The sequence below is a fragment of the Engystomops pustulosus genome, chromosome 5 (assembly GCF_040894005.1).
Source record: "Engystomops pustulosus chromosome 5, aEngPut4.maternal, whole genome shotgun sequence".
Lineage (NCBI taxonomy): Eukaryota > Metazoa > Chordata > Amphibia > Anura > Leptodactylidae > Engystomops > Engystomops pustulosus.
This window is the reverse complement of record NC_092415.1, coordinates 48,136,514-48,160,047: the sequence shown is the minus strand read 5'-3', so window position 1 is coordinate 48,160,047 and position 23,534 is coordinate 48,136,514. Positions and strand designations below refer to the sequence as shown.

General features: G+C 43.2%; 2 protein-coding genes across 4 annotated transcripts in view; one reads left to right on the top strand and one right to left on the bottom strand.

The window, feature by feature from the left end:
- The window catches only part of TMEM68 (transmembrane protein 68), a 30,763-nt gene extending 22,170 nt beyond the window's left edge, over positions 1-8,593 (bottom strand). The window contains exons 1-3 of one of the 2 annotated variants that reach the window (XM_072151894.1): positions 8,299-8,593; positions 5,399-5,540; positions 1,552-1,933 (exon numbers count right to left, since the gene is read on the bottom strand). In XM_072151894.1, coding sequence (XP_072007995.1) covers positions 1,552-1,876 — 325 coding nt within the window. In that variant the 5' untranslated portion in view covers positions 1,877-1,933; positions 5,399-5,540; positions 8,299-8,593. The remainder of the gene's footprint in view (positions 1-1,551; positions 1,934-5,398; positions 5,541-8,298) is intronic. The other variant, XM_072151895.1, reaches the window with a different exon arrangement.
- The window catches only part of TGS1 (trimethylguanosine synthase 1), a 46,947-nt gene continuing 31,815 nt past the window's right edge, over positions 8,403-23,534 (top strand). Inside the window, exons 1-6 of one of the 2 annotated variants that reach the window (XM_072151893.1) lie at positions 8,403-8,708; positions 12,171-12,237; positions 13,264-13,371; positions 15,224-15,285; positions 19,850-20,016; positions 20,928-21,663. In XM_072151893.1, the coding sequence (XP_072007994.1) occupies positions 13,268-13,371; positions 15,224-15,285; positions 19,850-20,016; positions 20,928-21,663 (1,069 nt within the window). In that variant the 5' untranslated portion in view covers positions 8,403-8,708; positions 12,171-12,237; positions 13,264-13,267. Of the gene's footprint in view, positions 8,709-12,166; positions 12,238-13,263; positions 13,372-15,223; positions 15,286-19,849; positions 20,017-20,927; positions 21,664-23,534 lie in introns of both variants that reach the window. The other variant, XM_072151892.1, reaches the window with a different exon arrangement.

The window sequence follows — 23,534 nt, the reverse complement described above, 5'->3', positions numbered from 1 at the left end:
TAAAGGGAACCTGTCACCAGACTTTACCCAATTAAACTACTAGCCCCTTCAGGTAGAATATAAAATGTCCTTTCTGTTTAATGTCACCCGTATACCTATAAAAATCTCCTCCAGTCATGTGAAAAAGAGCAGAGAAGAGACATTTTTCCACAGATAAGACTGCAGGCAGAGTGACACTTTATACGTCCCAATCTTTGGTGCTATAGTATCTGGGGACATGCTGGTTTGGTGTCATATTAAAGAGAACCTGCCATGCAAATTAACCCACCCAAAAAAATACTGCAATGGCTGTCATGTTACAAAATGAGTATGCAAACTTTTATGCAAATAACCTGATGTGAGTCCACCTCACTAAGAGAGTCCACAGCCCCGCCTCCTTGTTCCTGATTGACGGGTCTCACTACGGTGCGAAACATTAAGATAGAGCTCTGTTACATCATTGGGCACTTGACCAAATTGATGTAATCGAACGTCCTGTTACAATGTCTACCTCATGTATGATCACATGAAATCACAGAAGCCTCCATGGAGGATGGGGAGGAGAAGACGTTCATTGAGGCTGAAGTGATTTCATGTGATCAGATACATTGTACATCATGACTCTTCATGGCAGATATCGGATGATCATTTTGAACTGTCCAATCCTTTTTTCTTGGCACTGGCAGAAGCATCAGGTGTAAAAAGTGCAGCTTTTGTTTAAAATTAAAGAAAAAATACCTAAGAATTGAAGCTAAGTTTTTCATTGCGTTACAGTGCAGGTGATAATATTAAACTTTGTAGTATTCTTAAAATAACACAGCTTCTCCTTGCCTGGTTTCCTCTGAAATAAGCAGTGTACCAGAAAGCCACCTGAGTACCATCCTCTTCAGACAGATAAGGAGGCTAATAATTGATTATTGACAGACCTAGAGAATATTTCTCTAGATGATTCAGCTATGTAAGAAGCTTATACTATCAAGGGACTGTAGAGAGTTAAATCATCAGGTACCTTTATCTCTCAGCTGTCATTGGACATTGCCTAAAGGGGTTGTCCAGAGGTTGAAAAACATGGTTGGTTTCTACCAAAAAACAGCCCCACATCTGACCATGGTTTGGGCTGGAATTGCAACTCAGCTGAATGGAGTAGAATTGCAATAATGCCACAAACCATGGTCAGGTGTGGTGCTTTTTGGTAGAAGGCAGCCATGTTTTTCAACATTCGGAAAGAAAAGGTAAAAAAAAGACACTGGAAAATATTTCTTTGATTAAAGTTAACTATTATCATCTGCACCATTTTTACAATTTTGTTAAAAGATTTGTCTCCATGATGTAAGAGAATCTTTGGGGGAAGGGGGTGTGTCTAGATACTCTTAAGGTGAGGTCACATGGTGCATTCTGAGTGCATTTTAAAACGCATGTATTTAAAAACAAATGCATTTTTGTAAGTTCATCATGCATTTGGATGATTTGAATCAGTTTTTCTTCATTTCTGGAAGTGTAAGCAAGTTGTGAAAATGTAAATTTCAACATCTATTACTGTTGTCATAACTGCTAACAATCATTAATGTTTACCATGCCATATTGTAGCATGCCCATCCCAAAGTGTTGCCAATGTTTTCCGAGCGCCATCCCATATACTGTTGGAATATGCTTCTTTTAGTTCGTTTTTGCGCTTGTACACGTGGAGGAAAAGGATGGACAGGTAGAGAAAAATGACAATAATGAAGGGCAGAATGAATACTATTATTAGTGGTGTGAAGACCCACATGAGGTAGTCTAGATAATTTAGATAATCCTCCAAATTGTCCAACTCTAGCCAGTCCAGGAGGAGCTCCATGAGGCAGGTGAGATAGGACAGCGATGGGGCGATGTCACATGAGCCGTTGTGAGCTTGCATCTTCAATGCAGAACCTAAGGCACAGGCAGGCGATCTCAGAGGTGTCTCTTCTCCATCCTAAAGCAAAAGCCAATAATAAATTAAGAACAGGATCGCATCAGCAAAGGGGTACAACGAAATATTACAAATCGGGTCAGTGACTGATCAGGCCCATATTTGGGGGGGGGGGGGGGAATCCAACCCAACTTCAAATACAGCAAAATAAATCCATGGATCAATATCCAATCACAAACATCTTGTTCCAGTTACTTGATATCTCTACTTTTAAGAAAGGCATTCAGGTTCCATGTAATGTATCCACCAACACAACATCTTGTGGGGCAGAGTGCCAACCCGCAGCAGAAAGAGGTTCAGTCTCAGGTTTCTGAAAAATATTTGCTGAGTGCCATGTGAACATACCCCAAGAGGGCAAAGTGCAAATATTTCTAACTCATGAGGTAACAGGAACTTTTAGAGGTCATTTTCAAACTTTTGAATAGCAGTATATACCTAGTGGTAGTAAGGTGGTCAAATGTGAATATACCAGGTGATCTAGGGCAGCGAGCTGGTTATTAGTATACTTGGTGGTCTAGAGTACTAAAGGGGCTGATTTCAGTATTGCTTGTGGTCTATGGCAGTGGAGACGTTTATTGTGCACATCTGGGGTCCAATATTCACACAGCCGTGTTCACTCCCAGAAAAGCAGGTTGAAAAAAAGGGGGGATTGAGGCCTCCCCTCTCTGTTGATAGCCTCCCGGCTAGGTCACTATGCAGCGAGACCCTGTGTACTCAACTACCAGCCTCTCTTCATTATTGAGCAAAGCATTCCTGAAGGGCTCTGCCTGATCATAAAGATGAAGGGGAGGCAGTGTCAGCATGGTGGGGGCATTAGGACCCATTGGATACGGTTCAAGTCACAAGAGGGACCACTGCGACCAATATAGCTATGTAATGGTTCTGAAATATCTATATGACAGCTCAGACTGTAAGCTCTTGTGTCACCTCTCATCCTCATAGACTGTAATCTCGTGTCACCCCTCATCCTCATAGACTGTAAGCTCTTGTGTCACCCTTTCATCCTCATAGACTGTAAGCTCTTGTGTCACCTCTCATCCTCATAGACTGTAAGCTCTTGTGTCACCCCCTCATCCTCATAGACTGTAAGCTCTTGTGTCACCCCCTCATCCTCATAGACTGTAAGCTCTTGTGTCACCCCCTCATCCTCATAGACTGTAAGCTCTTGTGTCACCCCCTCATCCTCATAGACTGTAAGCTCTTGTGTCTCCCCCTCCTCCTCATAGACTGTAAGCTCTTGTGTCTCCCCCTCCTCCTCATAGACTGTAAGCTCTTGTGTCACCCCCTCATCCTCATAGACTGTAAGCTCTTGTGTCTCCCCCTCATCCTCATAGACTGTAAGCTCTTGTGTCACCCCCTCATCCTCATAGACTGTAAGCTCTTGTGTCTCCCCCTCCTCCTCATAGACTGTAAGCTCTTGTGTCACCCCCTCATCCTCATAGACTGTAAGCTCTTGTGTCACCCCCCCATCCTCATAGACTGCAAGCTCTTGTGTCACCCCCTCATCCTCACAGACTGTAAGCTCTTGTGTCACCCCCTCATCCTCATAGACTGTAAGCTCTTGTGTCACCCCCTCCTCCTCAGACTGTAAGCTCGTGTCACCTCCTCATCCTCATAGACTGTAAGCTCTTGTATCACCCCCTCCTCCTCAGACTGTAAGCTCGTGTCACCTCCTCATCCTCATAGACTGTAAGCTCTTGTATCACCCCCTCCTCCTCATACTGTAAGCTCTTGTGTCACCCCCTCATCCTCATAGACTATAAGCTCTTGTGTCACCCCCTTATCCTCATAGACTGTAAGCTCTTGTGTCTCCCCCTCATCCTCATAGACTGTAAGCTCTTGTGTCACCCCCTCATCCTCATAGACTGTAAGCTCTTGTGTCTCCCCCTCATCCTCATAGACTGTAAGCTCTTGTGTCACCCTTTCATCCTCATAGACTGTAAGCTCTTGTGTCACCTCTCATCCTCATAGACTGTAAGCTCTTGTGTCACCCCCTCATCCTCATAGACTGTAAGCTCTTGTGTCACCCCCTCATCCTCATAGACTGTAAGCTCTTGTGTCACCCCCCCATCCTCATAGACTGCAAGCTCTTGTGTCACCCCCTCATCCTCACAGACTGTAAGCTCTTGTGTCACCCCCTCATCCTCATAGACTGTAAGCTCTTGTGTCACCCCCTCCTCCTCAGACTGTAAGCTCGTGTCACCTCCTCATCCTCATAGACTGTAAGCTCTTGTATCACCCCCTCCTCCTCATACTGTAAGCTCTTGTGTCACACCCTCATCCTCATAGACTATAAGCTCTTGTGTCACCCCCTTATCCTCATAGACTGTAAGCTCTTGTGTCTCCCCCTCATCCTCATAGACTGTAAGCTCTTGTGTCACCCCCTCATCCTCATAGACTGTAAGCTCTTGTGTCTCCCCCTCCTCCTCATAGACTGTAAGCTCTTGTGTCACCTCCTCATCCTCATAGACTGTAAGCTCTTGTGTCACCCCCTCATCCTCATAGACTGTAAGCTCTTGTGTCACCCTTTCATCCTCATAGACTGTAAGCTCTTGTATCACCCCCTCCTCCTCAGACTGTAAGCTCGTGTCACCTCCTCATCCTCATAGACTGTAAGCTCTTGTATCACCCCCTCCTCCTCATACTGTAAGCTCTTGTGTCACCCCCTCATCCTCATAGACTGTAAGCTCTTGTGTCACCCCTCATCCTCATAGACTGTAAGCTCTTGTGTCACCTCCTCATCCTCATAGACTATAAGCTCTTGTGTCACCCCCTTATCCTCATAGACTGTAAGCTCTTGTGTCTCCCCCTCATCCTCATAGACTGTAAGCTCTTGTGTCACCACCTTATCCTCATAGACTGTAAGCTCTTGTGTCTCCCCCCTCATCCTCATACTGTAAGCTCTTGTGTCACCCCCTCATCCTCATAGACTGTAAGCTCTTGTGTCACCCCCTCATCCTCATAGACTGTAAGCTCTTGTGTCACCCCTCATCCTCATAGACTGTAAGCTCTTGTGTCACCTCCTCATCCTCATAGACTATAAGCTCTTGTGTCACCCCCTTATCCTCATAGACTGTAAGCTCTTGTGTCTCCCCCTCATCGACTGTAAGCTCTTGTGTCTCCCCCTCATCCTCATAGACTGTAAGCTCTTGTGTCTCCCCCTCATCCTCATAGACTGTAAGCTCTTGTGTCTCCCCCTCATCCTCATAGACTGTAAGCTCTTGTGTCACCACCTTATCCTCATAGACTGTAAGCTCTTGTGTCACCACCTTATCCTCATAGACTGTAAGGTCTTGCGAGCAGGGCCCTCACTCCTATTTTTCCATATGAATGTTTGTACTGTATTATTATATTTGTATGTGTCCCCTTTGATTTGTAAAGCGCTGCAGAATTTTATGGTGCTATATAAATAAAGATTATTATATGTATGTTTCTGCTGCATTATTGCGCATTTCCCATCATACTCACCAAATAACCAACGTGTTGCTCACGTCACCTCACAGCATACAGCACATACGCGGTCAGTCAGCCTTTCCATACATTGCAGCTGCAGTCAAAAAGGTTTCAGGATGGGAATAAACATCACAAACCAAGAAATAGCATATCCAACCTAAAATGAGATAAAAGTTCAAAGATATATTATGAAAATAATTCTCTACAATACAGCCACTCCCAGGTGACGAGTGCCTGGTCACATAGCACATGGTATTGAAAGTTACCATAGAACATTTTTTTTTTCTATAAAACCTATTTCTTATACAAAAACTCTTCGGCAGTGTATGTACTATGCTCTATGGGGACTGGGGAGTGCTAAAAATGGGTCTCCTGGTGACAGGTTCCCTTTAAATAAACTCCTGTAAAGAATTTATCAATGTACAGGCGATTCCCTACTTAAGGACACCCAACTTACAGACAACCCCTAGTTACAGACGTCCCCTGTGACCTCTAATGAAGCTCTCTGAAAGCTTTACTTTAATCCCAGACTTCAATGGTCAGCTGTAAGGTATATGTTGTAATTATGTTTTAGTGATAACCCTTGTTCCCATGGCAGAATAAAAATGTTGAAAATACAATTGTCATTACAATATAAAATATACAGTTTTGACTTACATGCAAATTCAACTTAAGAACAAACCTGTCTGGTATGTAACCTGGGGACCGCCTGTATATGGATTCTGAAAACGGTTGAAATCACCAGGGTTCTAGGATTATTTTAGCAGCACATGGATTTCTACAACACGATTCACAAAATTCAAAGAACCTTTTGCAACAAATATTCCATGTGTGAGTAATATAAAATATTATACATACACACACACTGAATATCTTGGATAACTAAATATACAATATTTTTTTAACTAAAGGGGTTGTCCAGACTAACCAAACATGGTCTATCCATAGAATAGGCCTTGACTCTGATATTGGTGACTCCTGCCCCCTGCCTATCTACTGCCTGAAGAGGTTGTGGCACCGGGGCTGAAATTACAATAATTTGGAAATTCCTACATTATTATACAATAAATTAGGAAGATGTCTATGTTAATGAATATTCTTATGCAGGCTGCAATTATGTGTCTAACAAAGTTCAGCACGACTGTAATCTGAGCAAACTATGTGCTAAATAGGAAGGATCAAATGTCTTAATAGGAAGGATTGACCTAAATACCAAGATCCGTATCACGAGGTCCATTCCTACTGCAACTACATACTAAGCAAACACTGAAGCATAGTGATACGTTATTTTTGGGAAACCGCTTTTCGGAAGCGTACTGCTTCCTTCATTGGGTCCAATATGATAAGTGTATATTTGTAGTCACTGCTGTGCATACACAGTGTCTTTTTTTGTGCTTTTATCATATCGGACCCCATTAAGGAAGGGGTACCCTTCTGAAATGCGTTGTCCGGAAAAAAAGGTTCTACACTGTACTTCTAAGCGTCATCCTTAAATCTTAAAATCTGGGATTTGCTCCTCCCACATTTTTTTTCTATACATACATTTATTATATAAATATTTTTTTTCATATCAAAGTTTATTCACAGATTTTTCAACAGACATCAAATAACAATACATCTATAGTCATACAATCTATAGACACGTTCTCTATAGTACATTCCTGATTGGAATGATGTGTTTTGGAAGGTCCAATATGATAAATTTATATTATATATATATTTTATATTTGTACTTATCTCTGTACATACCCACATGCACCGTCTTTTTTTGTGTATGGTACACTTCTGAAACGCATAATCCCAATTAAAGGTTAATGTCTATAATGTACTTGTAGGCATCATCCTTAGAGACAACACATCTAATAACCTGGATTTGCTCCTCCAACATTGTTCATATACACTTACACTATCAGACTGGATCCAGCAAAGGTGTACAGCAGTCCCCCTAACCAGATAATAATAATTCTTTATTTATATAGCGCACACAGATTACGCAGCGCTGCACAAATCATGTCAAATTGGTCCCTGTCCCCATGGGGCTCACAATCTAATCAACCTACCAGTATGTTTTGGAGTGTGCGAGGAAACCGGAGGACCCAGAGGAAACCCATGAAAACACGGAGAGAACATACAAACTCTTTGCAGATGTTGACCTGGGTGGGATTTGAACCCAGGACTCCAGTGCTGCAAGGCAGAAGTGCTACCCACTCAGCCACCGTGCTGCCAAACACTAGATAGATAACCAAGTGAGCACCGCGTGTACCCCCTAAATGACTTCCCCCATTTGGTTGTTACTGTGATAGGTACCTGCACATGAATGTGCCGCAGCTCAGCATCACAGCTTTTTCCCGTTATTCTTGGCCGATGTGCATCCGTTTTTCGCAAATGATCAATGAAAAACGGATGTTACTAGGACATACTATAAATTTAAATTGGACCCGTTGCATAACCTATTAAAGTTAGGGCCGTGGGATCTGATTCATTAAAAAGTATTGCAATTAGTGAAGCCGAGTTGTCCATGATTGTGCATATCACTCTCTCACCTCTGGAATATGAAGGGTGGGCACATCTACCCCTCCCCTCAATACTCCTGTGGCAGAAGGGGCCGTGGACACCTGTGGTTCAGATAGATGCAGCTTCCTTAGGATATGCCACAAATATTTATATTTGAGAAAGCATCCAGAATAGGGCCTGAAACGTTGTTCTAGGGCAAATAAAGCACCCACTCGTTTTTTTACACCAGTTTTTGGAGTGCAGTCTCATTATCTTTGGATTTATACATATTATTTTATATATATTAGGCTTCTACATCTGGATCTAGGTACATTAGCCATGTACATGACATCTATACAATTCATCACAGCAACGTCCACCAATCAGTGACCACCAATCCCCAGACACAACATAATACCCACCTTGATGCCAGCGTCAGATCCTCAGCGCCTATAGACGGCCGATAAAACTACAATACCCAGCATTCCCCGGCCTCGCGTGCTCTTCCTGCCTCCTGTCACTTAGACGAGAGGCGAAGGCTGGACTGCAGAGTGCCAATACAGAAAAGCATGCCGGGAAATGTAGTTCCTAGCGGCAGTCCTGCAGCTACCGGGTGGCTGTGATACAAATTTCCCTGTAGTCGGTAATAAATGAGCCGAATCCTGTTCCCGGAGCCAAGTGACGTCCTCTCAGCGTGCAGGAAGCAGGAAACGTCGCGGTGCATGCCGGGAGTTGTAGTTTTGTAGTGCAGGTTTTGTGGAGCCCATGCTGAGAACTGCGGCGTGTGGATGAGGATGCATGTCGCCTGTGTCACAGCGCGATGTGACTGCATGTATGTTATACTGTACTTAGCTGTAGAAATGTGTATGTCTATACCTTTCTCCTATGCATTGTAGATGTTTCTATAGTTCTGTCATCTCTGTGTCACTTCTAATGACTTTGCACCAATTTGAGTGTATATATATATATATATATATATATATATATATATATATATATATATATATATATAAGACCAACTTCTTAACCTAATGATGATTTGCTGTGCGTCTGCAGCGTACGTTTATAGTATGTACCGGATAAAGATGCCAATACATTCTGTGGAATAGACCCGCAGCTTCAAGTTATATCACCGGAGGCTAAATGAGCTTCCACATATCCTCCTTCCAGCAGGATATATCATGGATAACATCTATGTGTTGTATTGTATAGGACGGCATCCAGTAATCCTAAAACTTTGCACATCCATGGTACAACACGGTGTGGGGGGAGACTGCCCCATATAGTATATGTTATTCTAGAACCACACCGCCAGTAATCGGGATGCTGCAGGTTACACTAGCGATATACACTCACCGGCCACTTTATTAGGTACACCTGTCCAACTGCTCGTTAACACTTAATTTCTAATCAGCCAATCACATGGCGGCAACTCAGTGCATTTAGGCATGTAGACATGGTCAAGACAATCTCCTGCAGTTCAAACCAAGCATCAGTATGGGGAAGAAAGGTGATTTGAGTGCCTTTGAACGTGGCATGGTTGTTGGTGCCAGAAGGGCTGGTCTGAGTATTTCAGAAACTGCTGATCTACTGGGATTTTCACGCACAACCATCTCTAGGGTTTACAGAGAATGGTCCGAAAAAGAGAAAAACATCCAGTGAGCGGTAGTTCTGTGGGCGGAAATGCCTTGTTGATGCCAGAGGTCATAGGAGAATGGGCCGACTGGTTTGAGCTGATAGAAAGGCAACAGTGACTCAAATCGCCACCCGTTACAACCAAGGTAGGCAGAAGAGCATCTCTGAATGCACAGTACGTCGAACTTTGAGGCAGATGGGCTACAGCAGCAGAAGACCACACCGGATGCCACTCCTTTCAGCTAAGAACAGGAAACTGAGGCTACAATTTGCACAAGCTCATCGAAATTGGACAGTAGAAGATTGGAAAAACGTTGCCTGGTCTGATGAGTCTCGATTTCTGCTGCGACATTCGGATGGTAGGGTCAGAATTTGGCGTCAACAACATGAAAGCATGGATCCATCCTGCCTTGTATCAACGGTTCAGGCTGGTGGTGGTGGTGTCATGGTGTGGGGAATATTTTCTTGGCACTCTTTGGGCCCCTTGGTACCAATTGAGCATCGTTGCAACGCCACAGCCTACCTGAGTATTGTTGCTGACCATGTCCATCCCTTTATGACCACAATGTACCCAACATCTGATGGCTACTTTCAGCAGGATAATGCGCCATGTCATAAAGCTGGAATCATCTCAGACTGGTTTCTTGAACATGACAATGAGGTCACTGTACTCAAATGGCCTCCACAGTCACCAGATCTCAATCCAATAGAGCATCTTTGGGATGTGGTGGAACGGGAGATTCGCATCATGGATGTGCAGCCGACAAATCTGCGGCAACTGTGTGATGCCATCATGTCAATATGGACCAAAATCTCTGAGGAATGCTTCCAGCACCTTGTTGAATCTATGCCATGAAGAATTGAGGCAGTTCTGAAGGCAAAAGGGGGTCCAACCCGTTACTAGCATAGTGTACCTAATAAAGTGGCCGGTGAGTGTAGTTTACAGACAAACCCTAAGTTACAGACAGACCACTGTGACGTCTGGTGAAGCTCGCTGGGTTTGTTACTTTAGTCGCAGGCTGCATTGATCAGCTGTACTGAAGTTTTATTGATGATCCTTGTTCCCATGACAATTTTTTTAAAAATCTGATTGCCACCGGGACAAAGGACATAATAGAGAGATTCTGTTGTGGCGCATAAGGTATTTAACCCCTTCCCATCATCTCTATCACTGAGCCTGTCCCGTCATCTCCCTTCTCGCTCAGTGTTCAAAGATCATTTTTAACACTTTATTTCACAATTTTATTGCTGTTATGCCTCCTATCGCGCAGCGATGGTCAGTGTAAAATTCCCGGTTGGAGGAGGAGACTCTCTAATCAGACACTTCATGATCCATCTTGTTCTGTGAGCTGACAATGTGGTTACAATTATAAAATATTATGGTAGCTGTTCCGACTTGCATACAAATTCCACTTAAGAAAAAACCTAAAGAAGGTTGTACGTAACCCTGGGGATGGTCTGTATATGAAACTGCACAAACTGACCACTACTGCAGGTTTTTAAAGGAGTGTACAAGCATTAATGACCATACAAACAATACAGTAAGTAATAAACACCATTCAACTCAAGGAACTGCACATCAGACATGCATCGCACTATGACACAATTTGCTTTTCACTAGTCTATTCCCATAGAAAACATTTGACCGTATTCTTTACTTTGTAAGTTTTTTCACGGCATCAAATTAAAAGAACAACAACAAAAAAAACACTGATACTAATCTGACAGAAAAGTGATTGAATCTGATGGAAAGTCGTGAGTTTTTCACTGACCAAACTGACAATTTGTGGCAAAACACTCATTTTAAATGGTCCTAAGACAGGCAGCATACCCCGTTTCCCCGAAGGAAGACACCCCCTGAAAATAAGTCCCGTCCCCCCACCCCATACATTAGTATTAGTAGTTTATTTAGATATTACAAGAGGTTGTGACATGGAGGAAGAATTCATGAGAGACTATATTTTGTTAGATTACGGCGGTGGTGGATTGGCTTTCTATGGAGAAATGGGCGTAAGAAGCACCAATACCCGGGTTATTGCCCAGGTGAGCACATGGGTGTGTGCCAGGAGGCCCAGTCCATAAAAAATGGACCTGCTGTGGCCAGATTTCACAGGCTGACCACAGTGCAAAGGAGGGAACCCTGCATCATAGTGATATGTGATACAAGGAGTCCCTTCTTCTTGCATATTGACGTTACATGGCTTATTTTTGGACCATTGTCATGTGGCCATAGGCTTCCGTGTTAATATAAAGCTCAGGAACAAATGGGATTTGGGCTATATTCACACAAACGTATGGGGGACGAATATACGTCGTATATACGTCCCCAATACACAGGAATGGACTCTCGCCGTCCTACGGGAGCAGTAAGGTGCAGCACACGTGCGGCACTGTTCCATAGCCGGGATAAAGATGGGACATGTCCGATCTTTCCCCATAATACAGCGCCGCGGCCATATATCGCTATGGAGAGGGGCGGGGGTGAGCAGCGCTCATCCCCTCCTCCTCTCCCTGGCGCTGATGTATGCCCCGCTATGTGGCACTGCCACTTCTTAAATACATGCAAACGAAGAAGAAGGTGCAAAGTCCTACAGATTATATAGGAATGGTGTACAGAAATATATTATAACTTGCTTTTTTTTCTTTCTTTTCTAGATAGAAATGTCATTTTAAAAAGAACTCTTCTAGCGTTTGATTTTCTTCTATGACTGTACATTTAAAAGCAGGTGAGAAGCAAAAGGACAAACTTCATATCCTATCATTGTGTCATCAGTCTTAAAACCCTCAATGACATGTGACATTGCATGTCGTGTAAGGGTGTACAGAGCAGGATCACGGGCTGCAGGCGCATTAGTAGCTGCATTATACCCATTAAGTGCCACCATCAAACGCAGTGGCCGCCATCATGGATCCGGCCGGTGCCCCCTGTGGAATCATCGGTGGGCATTGGCTAGTTGCTATGGCAGCCAGGATCTGTAAAAGATTCTGCTGTCTGCAGGCTTTTACAGATCCAGTAAATTGACTATATAGTGCAATACTGTAGTGTTGCCGTATATTGTATTTGATTGTATATTGTTTGGATCCCCTAGGGTTTAGAAATACAGAAAAATTAAAAAAAAAAGTTGGATTAAGGTCAGAATACATCTCATTCATTTGCATTATGTAGTTTAGCCTTAAAATTAAAAAAAAAATATGCCTTTCAAATAGTTGATGGGTATACCTTTTAAACTTCAGTAAAACCTACCTTTCCTTCCCCTTCCTCTGCACAGGCAGAGACATGATGGAGGTGGTCATTCATTGGTCAGTGCTGGGCGTTAACACTCTAAAACCCTTAAAGGGGTTTTCCCATGAAACAAGTTTGGCCTTACCCTGTGGATAAGACCTAACTTGCTGATCAGTGATGAGACCCCCATGGATCACAAGAACGGTGTACCCTTGTCTGACCCCTTGTTGTTCCTCGGGTGGAGCCGCCGGTAACACATAGCCAGGCTACCCTGTTCATCTTTATGGAGCTGTCGGAGATTGCCAAACGCCGTATTCTTGCCATGTGTAACCGGCTGCTCCGCTCATCTCGGGGAGTGACGAGGGGTCCAATTTGGGAACATCGGACCTTAATTTGTTGTCAGAAAACTCCTTTAAATACAAGGATTGTCTTTGTTAGCGGCTGCCAGCTGCCCGTCTCATTATATTTGGGCAGCATATATCGTGCTATTTTTAGTTTTATGTGTGTCTTTCATTGTACCTTATGTCAGGACCATGCTGTGTGTGGAATGGAATCAGGTGGCGGAGATGTGTCTTTATCTGGATGATATGAGTGATGACAGTCGGATCTTGTGTCTCTGCTCCAGAGCTTTTTTCAAGTAAGTAGACGACATGTTTTTATACGACTGGGATGTATGTTATCTAATTATGAATATGCAAACGTGTCTGGCGAATCCCTTTGATGGAGTTTTGCCAAACTACTTACCTCAGGTACCGTTCTGTAACACCTACGCTCGTGTTTTTGGTGTCGTATTAAAGATAAGAATTAAATCTTTTAGATCACAGACTGGATCTTCATCTGCAGCTTGTATTTCCAACTATACCACATTCCAAATTATTATGCAAATAATATTTTTCTCTGATTTTTTTTTTTTTTTTTTTTTTCTAAATTGTCAATGCAAATGACAGTTGGTGTAATAAGTCATCACCCGTTGGAGAGTAAATCGAATTTTATTGAACAAACCTCCCAATGATGACAGGATATTCTTCAAAATGAAAAAAACCTTCAAAATACACAGTTCAATTATTACGCACAGCAGAGTTTCAAAACATTTTACAGGTTTTAAAGAACTGAAAATGGCCATTAGTTGAATTTGCGGAATTAGGAGGTGACATTCACTGGATCAAAAGCTATTTCTTACCAAAACATCATAACAGTCCAAGTTACATGTAACAGGAACCTTCTGTGATGTCACCTTTGCAATTCGTGCATCCATTGAACTTGTGAGTTTTTGGAGAGTTTCTGTCTGAATTTCTTTCCATGATGTCAGAATAGCCCCCCCAGAGCTGCTGGGTTGATGTGAACGGCCTCCCACCCTCGTAGATTTTTTTCACTATAGGGTTGAGGTCAGGGGAAGATGGTGGCCACATCCTGAGATTCTATCCTTTTATACTCATAGCAGCCAATGACACAAAGGTATCTTTGCAGCATGAGATGGTGCATTGTCCTGCATTATGATTATTTTGCTCCTTAAGGCACGATTCTTCTATTTGTACCATGGAAGAAATTGGTCAGTTAGAAACTCTATATACTGTGCCAAGATCATTTTGACACCTCCAGGAACCCTACAGGGGCCTACCAGCTCTCTCTCTCCATGATTCCGGCCCAAAACATGACTCGACCACCTACTTGCTGACATCGCAGCCTGGTTGGGTCATGATAACTATCCATCAACCATACAAACTCCATGTGTTGCACAACACTCATCGGTAAACAAGACTGTTTGAGAATTAATCTTCATGTTTGTGTGGTTCCACTAACCCTATCATTAAGAAAATATGTGATGTATCTTAAACTGCCTGTTACTCTGGTTCGGTAGCTGCCAATCCCATCAGCTCGATGCCATCAGAGATTGTTATCCTTAATGTGACTCCTAAAGCGTGGTTCTAGTTACAATATAGCACAAGATTGAGGTGCCTGAAATTATGTTACCCCCTCACATGTGCTCACTCAGCAATGCTATACACATGCACACAAGAACACACACAGCACTGCTATACACACGCACACAAGAACACACACACACACGCACACAAGAACACGCATAGCACTGCTATACACACGCACACAAAGCACTGCTGTACACACGCACACAACACACACAGCACTGCTATACACACGCACACAAGAACGCACACAGCACTGCTATACACACTCAGCAGTCTCTCATCTAAAATCTGTGTGACAATTTTCTATAAATCCATATGTACAGTAATGAATATTTCCTGCTATAGATTAGTGAAGTCCTGCAGCAGTGCTTGGAGATCGCTGTAACAGTTGTGATTGTTGTAGTGCAGTCATGTGTTTTTATGTGTGCCCTGTACTATTGCTGGGTGTAAACCTATTTTATGGTGTAACTTTGTAAGGATTCATGGGCCTTCTGTAATATAACAATGCACAGGATGTTCTCTCATCTTCCCATATGTATAATGTGATTTATTTTCTTCTAGTGATCGTGACTTGTACTATTTGGGATTGAAGGGAATTGATATCAGTAAGAGGAACCTCGCAGGTATTGATCCCACTTTGACTATTGTCATTATAATGTCCTATTATAGAAGTAAAGATGGTTTTGTACCTCTTTAGGGAGTCTGTGTCATGTCCTGTCTGTCAAAATATTCTGCTATTTAGGTTTTTTTTCTGACAATTGGGATCCTGTGAATAATTCATAAATAATTTGACTCTTGGAGCTTTACCTGATTAACCTCACTCGCTGCACATTAGACTTAAATGGACTCGAAAAATAGCATGTGTCCGGTTTCATCTTCATAGATATAAACTCTGAACTGAGCAGCAGGAAGCATTATGTGTCACTCCACTCATGAACAGGGGGAAGCTGTTGTGTGCCCCCTGAAACCAGATCTGTTAATCATTTTGCTCTTTGGCTTATTTTTTTGTAAAAAAAAAAAATATTTTAGAAATATGCAAATGAGCCTCAGGGGCTTCTGTGTATGTCACAGAGGTCCTGTTGGCTGCATCTTATTCATCCTCCTCCTTCCCTTCTCCAGCCAGAGAGTTGCTGACAGCCAACAGGGTAAGAAGGGGCTTCTGTGATGTAGACAGGAGCCCATGAGGCTCATTTGCATATATTTTAAAAGTAATTTTTTTTTTCCTTGAAAAATTAAGGTATTAATAGCTTTATTAAGAATAGATCATGCCTTCACTAGGCCCCTATCTACCATGACTGTATAGGCGGCACCCTCCGATCGTGCCGCGGGGAGAACAGTCAGTGTCTTAGTCAGTAGTGACCGCAGCATCTAAGCGGTTGATCGCCCCGCAATTGGTGAATACCCCGACTCTGGACGCTGTGGCATGGCTATCAGTCTCATGCTGTGAATCCACTGGCTCTGCTTCTGAGTCTGTGCAATCTCCTAGACCGCATAGTACATGGTGAAAGTCATGGGAAAATGAGCAAAGAACTTTTCATCTTTTGACATACAATATTTGGGCTCAGAGACTAGAGTGGTGTCAATTTAGGTGTCAATCTCTTGGGTTCTATAGCAGCTAGAACAATAGTTATAGCATCAGATTAAAGATGAGAATTTCTCTTTCGATTTGAGTCACCTTTTCCGGTTCTATTACTTACAAATTCATGAGTCTGATGCTGTTTGAAAGAAAAAATGATCTTCTTTAATCAGGATCAGACTGATTATGACTCCTATAGATCTCAAGATATAGGTGTCTAAATTGATGCTCCCGCTTCAGATTCAGAGCCTGACTCTTCTCTAGGAAAAGATTGTATATATAATTATATATACACTCACCGGCCACTTTATTAGGTACACCATGCTAGTAACGGGTTGGACCCCCTTTTGCCTTCAGAACTGCCTCAATTCTTCGTGGCATAGATCCAACAAGGTGCTGGAAGCATTCCTCAGAGATTTTGGTCCATATTGACATGATGGCATCACACAGTTGCCGCAGATTTGTCGGCTGCACATCCATGATGCGAATCTCCCGTTCCACCATATCCCAAAGATGCTCTATTGGATTGAGATCTGGTGACTGTGGAGGCCATTTGAGTACAGTGAACTCATTGTCATGTTCAAGAAACCAGTCTGAGATGATCCCAGCTTTATGACATGGCGCATTATCCTGCTGAAAGTAGCCATCAGATGTTACAGGGTACATTGTGCTCATAAAGGGATGGACATGATCAGCAATAATTGGTACCAATGGGCCCAAAGAGTGCCAAGAAAATATTCCCCACACCATGACACCACCACCACCAGCCTGAACCGTTGATACAAGGCAGGATGGATCCATGCTTTCATGACGCCAAATTCTGACCCTACCATCCGAATGTTGCAACAGAAATCGAGACTCATCAGACCAGGCAATGTTTTTCCAATCTTCTAATGTCCAATTTCGATGAGCTTGTGCAAATTGTAGCCTCAGTTTCCTGTTCTTAGCTCAAAGGAGTGGCACCCGGTGTGGTCTTCTGCTGCTGTAGCCCATCTGCCTCAAAGTTCGACGTACTGTGCATTCAGAGATGCTCTTCTGCCTACCTTGGTTGTAACGGGTGGCGATTTGAGTCACTGTTGCCTTTCTATCAGCTCGAACCAGTCGGCCCATTCTCCTCTGATCTCTGGCATCAACAAGGCATTTCCGCCCACAGAACTGCCACTCGCTGGATGTTTTTTCTTTTTCGGACCATTCTCTGCAAACCCTAGAGACAGTTGTGCGTGAAAATCCCAGTAGATCAGCAGTTTCTGAAATACTCAGACCAGCCCTTCTGGCACCAACAACCATGCCACGTTCAAAGGCACTCAAATCACCTTTCTTCCCCATACTGATGCTCAGTTTGAACTGCAGGAGATTGTCTTGACCATGTCTACATGCCTAAATGCACTGAGTTGCCGCCATGTGATTGGCTGATTAGAAATTAAGTGTTAACGAGCAGTTGGACAGGTGTACCTAATAAAGTGGCCGGTGAGTGTATATAGTGCACACAGAGCTTGCCAAATCAGTCCCTGTCCCCATGGTACTCACAATCTAATCAACCTACCAGTATGTTTTGGAGTGTGGGAGGAAACCAGAGAACCAGGTGGAAACCCACGCAAACAGGGAGAGAACATACAAATTCTTTGCAGGTGTTGACCCTGGGACTTGAACCCAGAAACCCAGCGCTGCAAGGCTGTAATGCTAAATGAGCAGACCTCACAGGAGATTTTTTTGGGGGGATAGATAAATGTTGAGATTTTGCATAAAAGTGAGAATTCTAGAAATGATACCTGTATATCATACCCTACCTAAGGGGGCAGCTAGTTTGGCTTGGTAAAAGCTGATGATGGGTTCCCTTTAAGATTACAGTGTGACTAAGTGATCCAGCACTTAGAGACCACACTGTGCAGACATGAATCTGGATGTCATTACCTTGCTAGTATAAGGTCTGTGCAATACACAGTTTGTTTTCTCTGATGCGCCTCTTCCGGATGCCAACAGTTGATGTTTACTTTAGCTTCGTACAATGTGACCGTGTTACACTTTGTGAGCGCGTGATCAGATCTGGATGTTATTGGTATAAAAAAGTAACTTGTAGAACCTGATTGCTAGGCTTCATTATTGGCCACAATGAAAGGGTAAGCATGAGATTTTTTTTCTGCTGCCTATGAGCCTTAAAGGGGATGTAGCATGCATGTTAAGTACACTCTGTTATATTATTCTACTTTAAAGTTTAATGTTTGACTAATTGGAACCCATTATAAAAATATTGCAATCGACAAATATAGCGCCCCCTGTTGCACATAATTGGCTGAGGTCATATGTGTCAGGCATGTGCAGAGGAGCTTACTGTTCAGCCAGATCTATTCTGGTTGCGGTGATACAGTTTTGTGAACTGCTCTTTTCAACAAGGCTTTCCAAAAGCACTAAGGGCCTAACATGCCTACTACCTGATGGAGAAGCACCCATAAATTTCATACAATGAGCAAATAGGGTATTTATATTAGTAAATGGCTCCTGTGAAGTATCCAGAGAGATGACCCAGCATAACATATACATTGACAAACATACTACACTGTATTTAGGACTGTTATGTATACTGTAGGGTCAACCACAAGGTAGAAGGAGACTTGGCAGAACAAATCACAAAGAGGTGCACTCTAGGTGTTATGGGGCTTGTAGGAAACTGCCATCAATGGTGGATATGCACGACAATGTTTTGTGACAAACCCTTTAAAAGATATTTTAGATGGTGACAGAAGTGTAGTAGAATCACCGATAGTAGTTCCAAAGACTGGTCTTCAAGGAAAAATCCATTAATCACTTATCCAAGATGGATTGTTAATTGGCAAATTGCAGGGGTTCAACACTTGGCATCCTTGCTAATTGGCTGTTTGAAACTATGGACAGATTTGGTAACAGACCTCTCCATGTGTAGTGTAGCGGCTGCCCCAGGGCACTGCAGGTACTACTATTGAAGTGCATGACATTTTGATCTCTGGTTGCCAATGTTATGGGTAGGATTACAATGCGGTCAGCAGCCATCCCAGCAATTGTCTAGGATTACAGGACAGTGGGAGGTAAACTGCTCCTGGTAAATTATACCCTCCAGCCCTTATCTCCTGCCTTGAACATTAGGATGTCTTAAAGTGAACCTGCCACCAACAATGTCACTTTTAGCTGGTGACCGTTCCAGTTGCTTATGCTGTGCAGATTTTAAAAATCTCTGTCATCATTCTGAATCATTTAAGTAGTATTATTTCAGATTACCTGGCTCCCTGCCAGCAGCGTCGGGCGAGTCCCGAAGAGATGGGGCAGCTGCAGCCTGTGTGGCGGTGTTAATCTCCTCTCCACACTCATGCAGCCCCCCCTGAAGTAGAGGAGGAATGCATGAGGAGACACAGGCACACACAGGCTGCAGTTTCCCTAACCCCACCAAGGATTCGCTACATGCTGCTGGCAGGGAGCCAGGTAATGTGAAATAAACTACTAAAATGATTCAGAATGCTGACGAAGCATTTTTAAAATCAACATAGCATATAGCTTAAGAACAAACCTATGGAACCTATCATGGACGTAACCCGGGGACTGCTGTATCAGATTTCAGTTTTCTTTTTTCTGTCCGTGCACAGATTATGGAGAGGACGAGGATGAAGACGATGAGCAGGAAGCGTTTGAGGTCTCCAGTGTCTCCGAGGTGACTGTGGAGGAAGCGGAATTAGACTCTGAGGCCGAGCTCATGCTGCAGATGGGGCTCCCGGTACAGTTTGGTGGATCAGCATTTGAAAAGAACTTTGTGGTAAGGATATGGCTGGTACATATATACGTTACAGGATGGCATTAGAAAGTTGGAGTCTGAAAAGATTCTATGACCCCACCAAAAAAATTTACAATTTTGTAAGGTAAAAGATACAATGAATCACATGACAAGATCTTGCAGAAATTCTATATTTTCATTCATAGTAAAGAATCCCAGCCTGACAATGGCGGCTCTGTAGAGGATGCCCAGCCATGTATGTAAAAAAAAAATAAAATAAAAATCTTTGAACTAATATATATATATTTGTAATGCGAGCCTCTCATTATTTGCTTTCCTACAAAGAAGAGATCAGTAGACTGTTGTGTGTTTAACCCCATCAATAGATTATGACGGACAGAAAGAATCTGACTTGTTGAAGTGTATCCTGCAGGTTGACCGGGCCATGTGTGTGAAGGAAACTGGAGGAATAGCTGTTAATCAAGCTATTTTTACCAATGGCAGCACTAATTACTGTCTAAGGCTACATTCACACTACAGTATGGGGGACGTATATACGGCCGACGTATATGCGGCCGATATACGTCCCCCATACACTTCTATGGGCTCACGGCCCTGTACGGGAGCGGTACGGTGCAGCACACGTGCGGCACCGTACCGCTCCGTAGCCCGGGGAAAGATAGGACATGTCCTATCTTTCCCCGTATTACGGCGCCGTGCGCCATTAATTCCTATGGAGAGGGGCGGGGGTGAGCTGCGCTCACCTCCTCCTCCTCTCCCCGCGCTGCCATGTGCCCGCCATGCTACGGTGCGGCAGGCAACGGCAGTGATGTAGCCTGAGTCTAGTTTATCACTTCGTCCTTGTGAAAGTCTAGAGTTCGGATATTCAATGTTCTTGGCCACCATGTCTAGTTCTTTACCACTAATCTTTTTTTTTTCTCCATTTCTCTCAGCCACCAGAAACTTGTGTAAAGCAACATAAAATCCGGAAGAAGAAGAAGAAAAAGACAAAGTGCTCTAAAGACAAAAGCATAAAAGAAGTGATGGACAACATTACTGATGTCTGTGAAGATGGTTCTGATAGCATCAGGGATGGCTGTGAGGATAGTCCTGCTACTACCGGTGAGGAGGGAGCTCTGGACCCAACGTCTGTGGAGCCGAACTTCCAGGAGAACTGGGACCGTTACTGGAATCAGTACGGACAGGGTATTCTGTGGCAGGGCTGGGTTACAAAGCATGAAGAACCGGAGCTCTCAGGGGGAGAACCATGGAATTGCCCCACAACCAAGGAGGAGTGGGCTGAGCACTACAATGAGACATATTGGCACTATTATGGGCAGTTCCAGTACTGGGCACAGCAGGGGTGGACATTTGATGAAGTTTCTGAATGTAAAGACCTAGAAGAAGCAGATAAGATACCGAACCATACTGTGCATGTACCCCCAACTTCTACAGAAAGTATTGATTGTCTCAGTGACTGCGTAAATGGAGTAAAGAACATAAATCTTGATCTAAAGGGAATGGAGCGAGACAGTAAACCTTTAAGTGTTATTTACGAGAGTCATCAGATGCAGAACCCAGAGAGCCTTGAAGCTCAATGCCCTTGTGATCCAGATCAGAGCGAACCCAGAGATGTCGGCTCTGCGGATAGGGATGCATCATCCGGACACACTCATACGAGCCAGCCAGGTCTGTGAAATTAGCGCCTATTGATTTTACTAATAGCTAATTTATTGCCGATATAAAGCAGGAAATGGCCTTGGCTGAGATTTCATTAAAGCAATTTATAAACGGGAGGAAAGCTTCTTGTGATTAACTGCTGGCCATCTTTTATTTCTTCTTTCCCAAAGTCTTGCGATTTGCCTGAATACACACTTTCATGGACTGTGATTTCTATACATTACTTTAATCCTGTCCAGAAATGTGGATGCAAATAGAAGCATTTAGTCTAAAACTAATGAAGTCACAACAAAAAACAGGAATGAGAAGGGAGCTTCTTTGGTTTTTGTATGCCCCTCTTTCAGATACCCCACTGTTACAGAGTTCACTTGCACAACTGCTTTCTATGAATTATCCATACATACTGCTCCCATCTAGAATGTGTGTTAGCCATCATGTAAAGCCAAGCTACCCTGAACCAATAAAGAGACCTTTTTCTCACTGGTATAAGAAGCCATTGAGATTTTTGAATCCTATACTGAGAATTTGCATTTAAACTGTTCCATTATTAGGCCAATAGCACACAAAAGTGGTTAGTCCGTAAAATAAACAAACCACGTGCTGGCTGTATTTCATGGACGGGGATGGGACTATGTGAATCTTAATAATATAGAAAGTCCCTGCTCCCCAGGAAAACGGCGGCGCCAAACTGTAATCATCAAAACATAGGGGAAGAAGGGACTCCTCGCATCATATATCAGTTAGACTCCTGTCCTCGGCAGACAACGCACGGTGCCACAAAGCGATATGCCCATGGCATGATTACTATCCCAATCTAAGGAAATGCTATAGCATATCTAAACCTTTTTGATTACTTTTATCACCTCCAATATTAATTCCTATTATTAAAAAAAAAAAAAACTTTACAAAGATTTTATGGAGAAAAAGGCTGTCCGTTTTGTCTGCTACTTTCTTTTCCTGTAGTGAGCAATGTATCTGAAAGTCTTCAAAAACCCTTAGACAGCGCATAGATAAGAAGACGAGGCTAAAGAGGAACTCCTAAGCGACCTGGATAATATTTCACTTGATTATTCAGCACTTTGAGTAGCTAAGTCATTAACTCTTGAAAAACACATGAGAAACTGTAAAACATTTGGCTTAATAGCTTTTAGCGTGGTAGTTTTGTTATGCATGGAAATGCACTACTTCAATCAAGTGCATTGGTTTTCAGTTGAAGGCACAGTAATGCAAGTCCATTGGTACTTGGCTTGGACAGGACTCTTACTGCCACTGAGATCTAGTATTGTAAACCAAATACACTTACACGCTGGTGTACGCACCCTTGGTCAGGATCCGTTTTTCTTCTAGTCTCTCATGCCATAGTTTTGACAAAAATAGTGGTTTTAAAATTATGTAAATTAGTCTGAAGTGCTCTTCTGAATGTCACCAGAGCCCCTCCAGACTGCTTTGCCTGTTTATTAGCTGCTCTTTCCTCCGTCCCCTGCCCAGTGACGTCACCTGGCTCATGGCAATTGCAGTCCCCAGCCGGCTGCACAATGCCGAGATGACCGCACATGTGCAGGAATAGCCGAAAGATGAGTGATGTCACTGGGGAGGGGCAGGCAAGAAGGTTTGCATAATAACAGGCAAAGCAACGCGGAGGGGTTCTGGTGACGTTCCCGGGCTCTCTTGTATCATGTTAAAGCCTTTTTTTTATCAAAATGAGTGCAAAACAAACTAAAAGAAGAGTTGACCCCGACCGAGGGGCGCCAGCGTGTAAGTGTGTTTGGTTTACAATACTGGATCTTGCTGGTAGATTGCCTTTAATTTATGTCACTCATGGGTTTTCTTTTCACGCTAGATCATTCACCACATCACTTGTTGTTTTTTTCTTTCTCCAG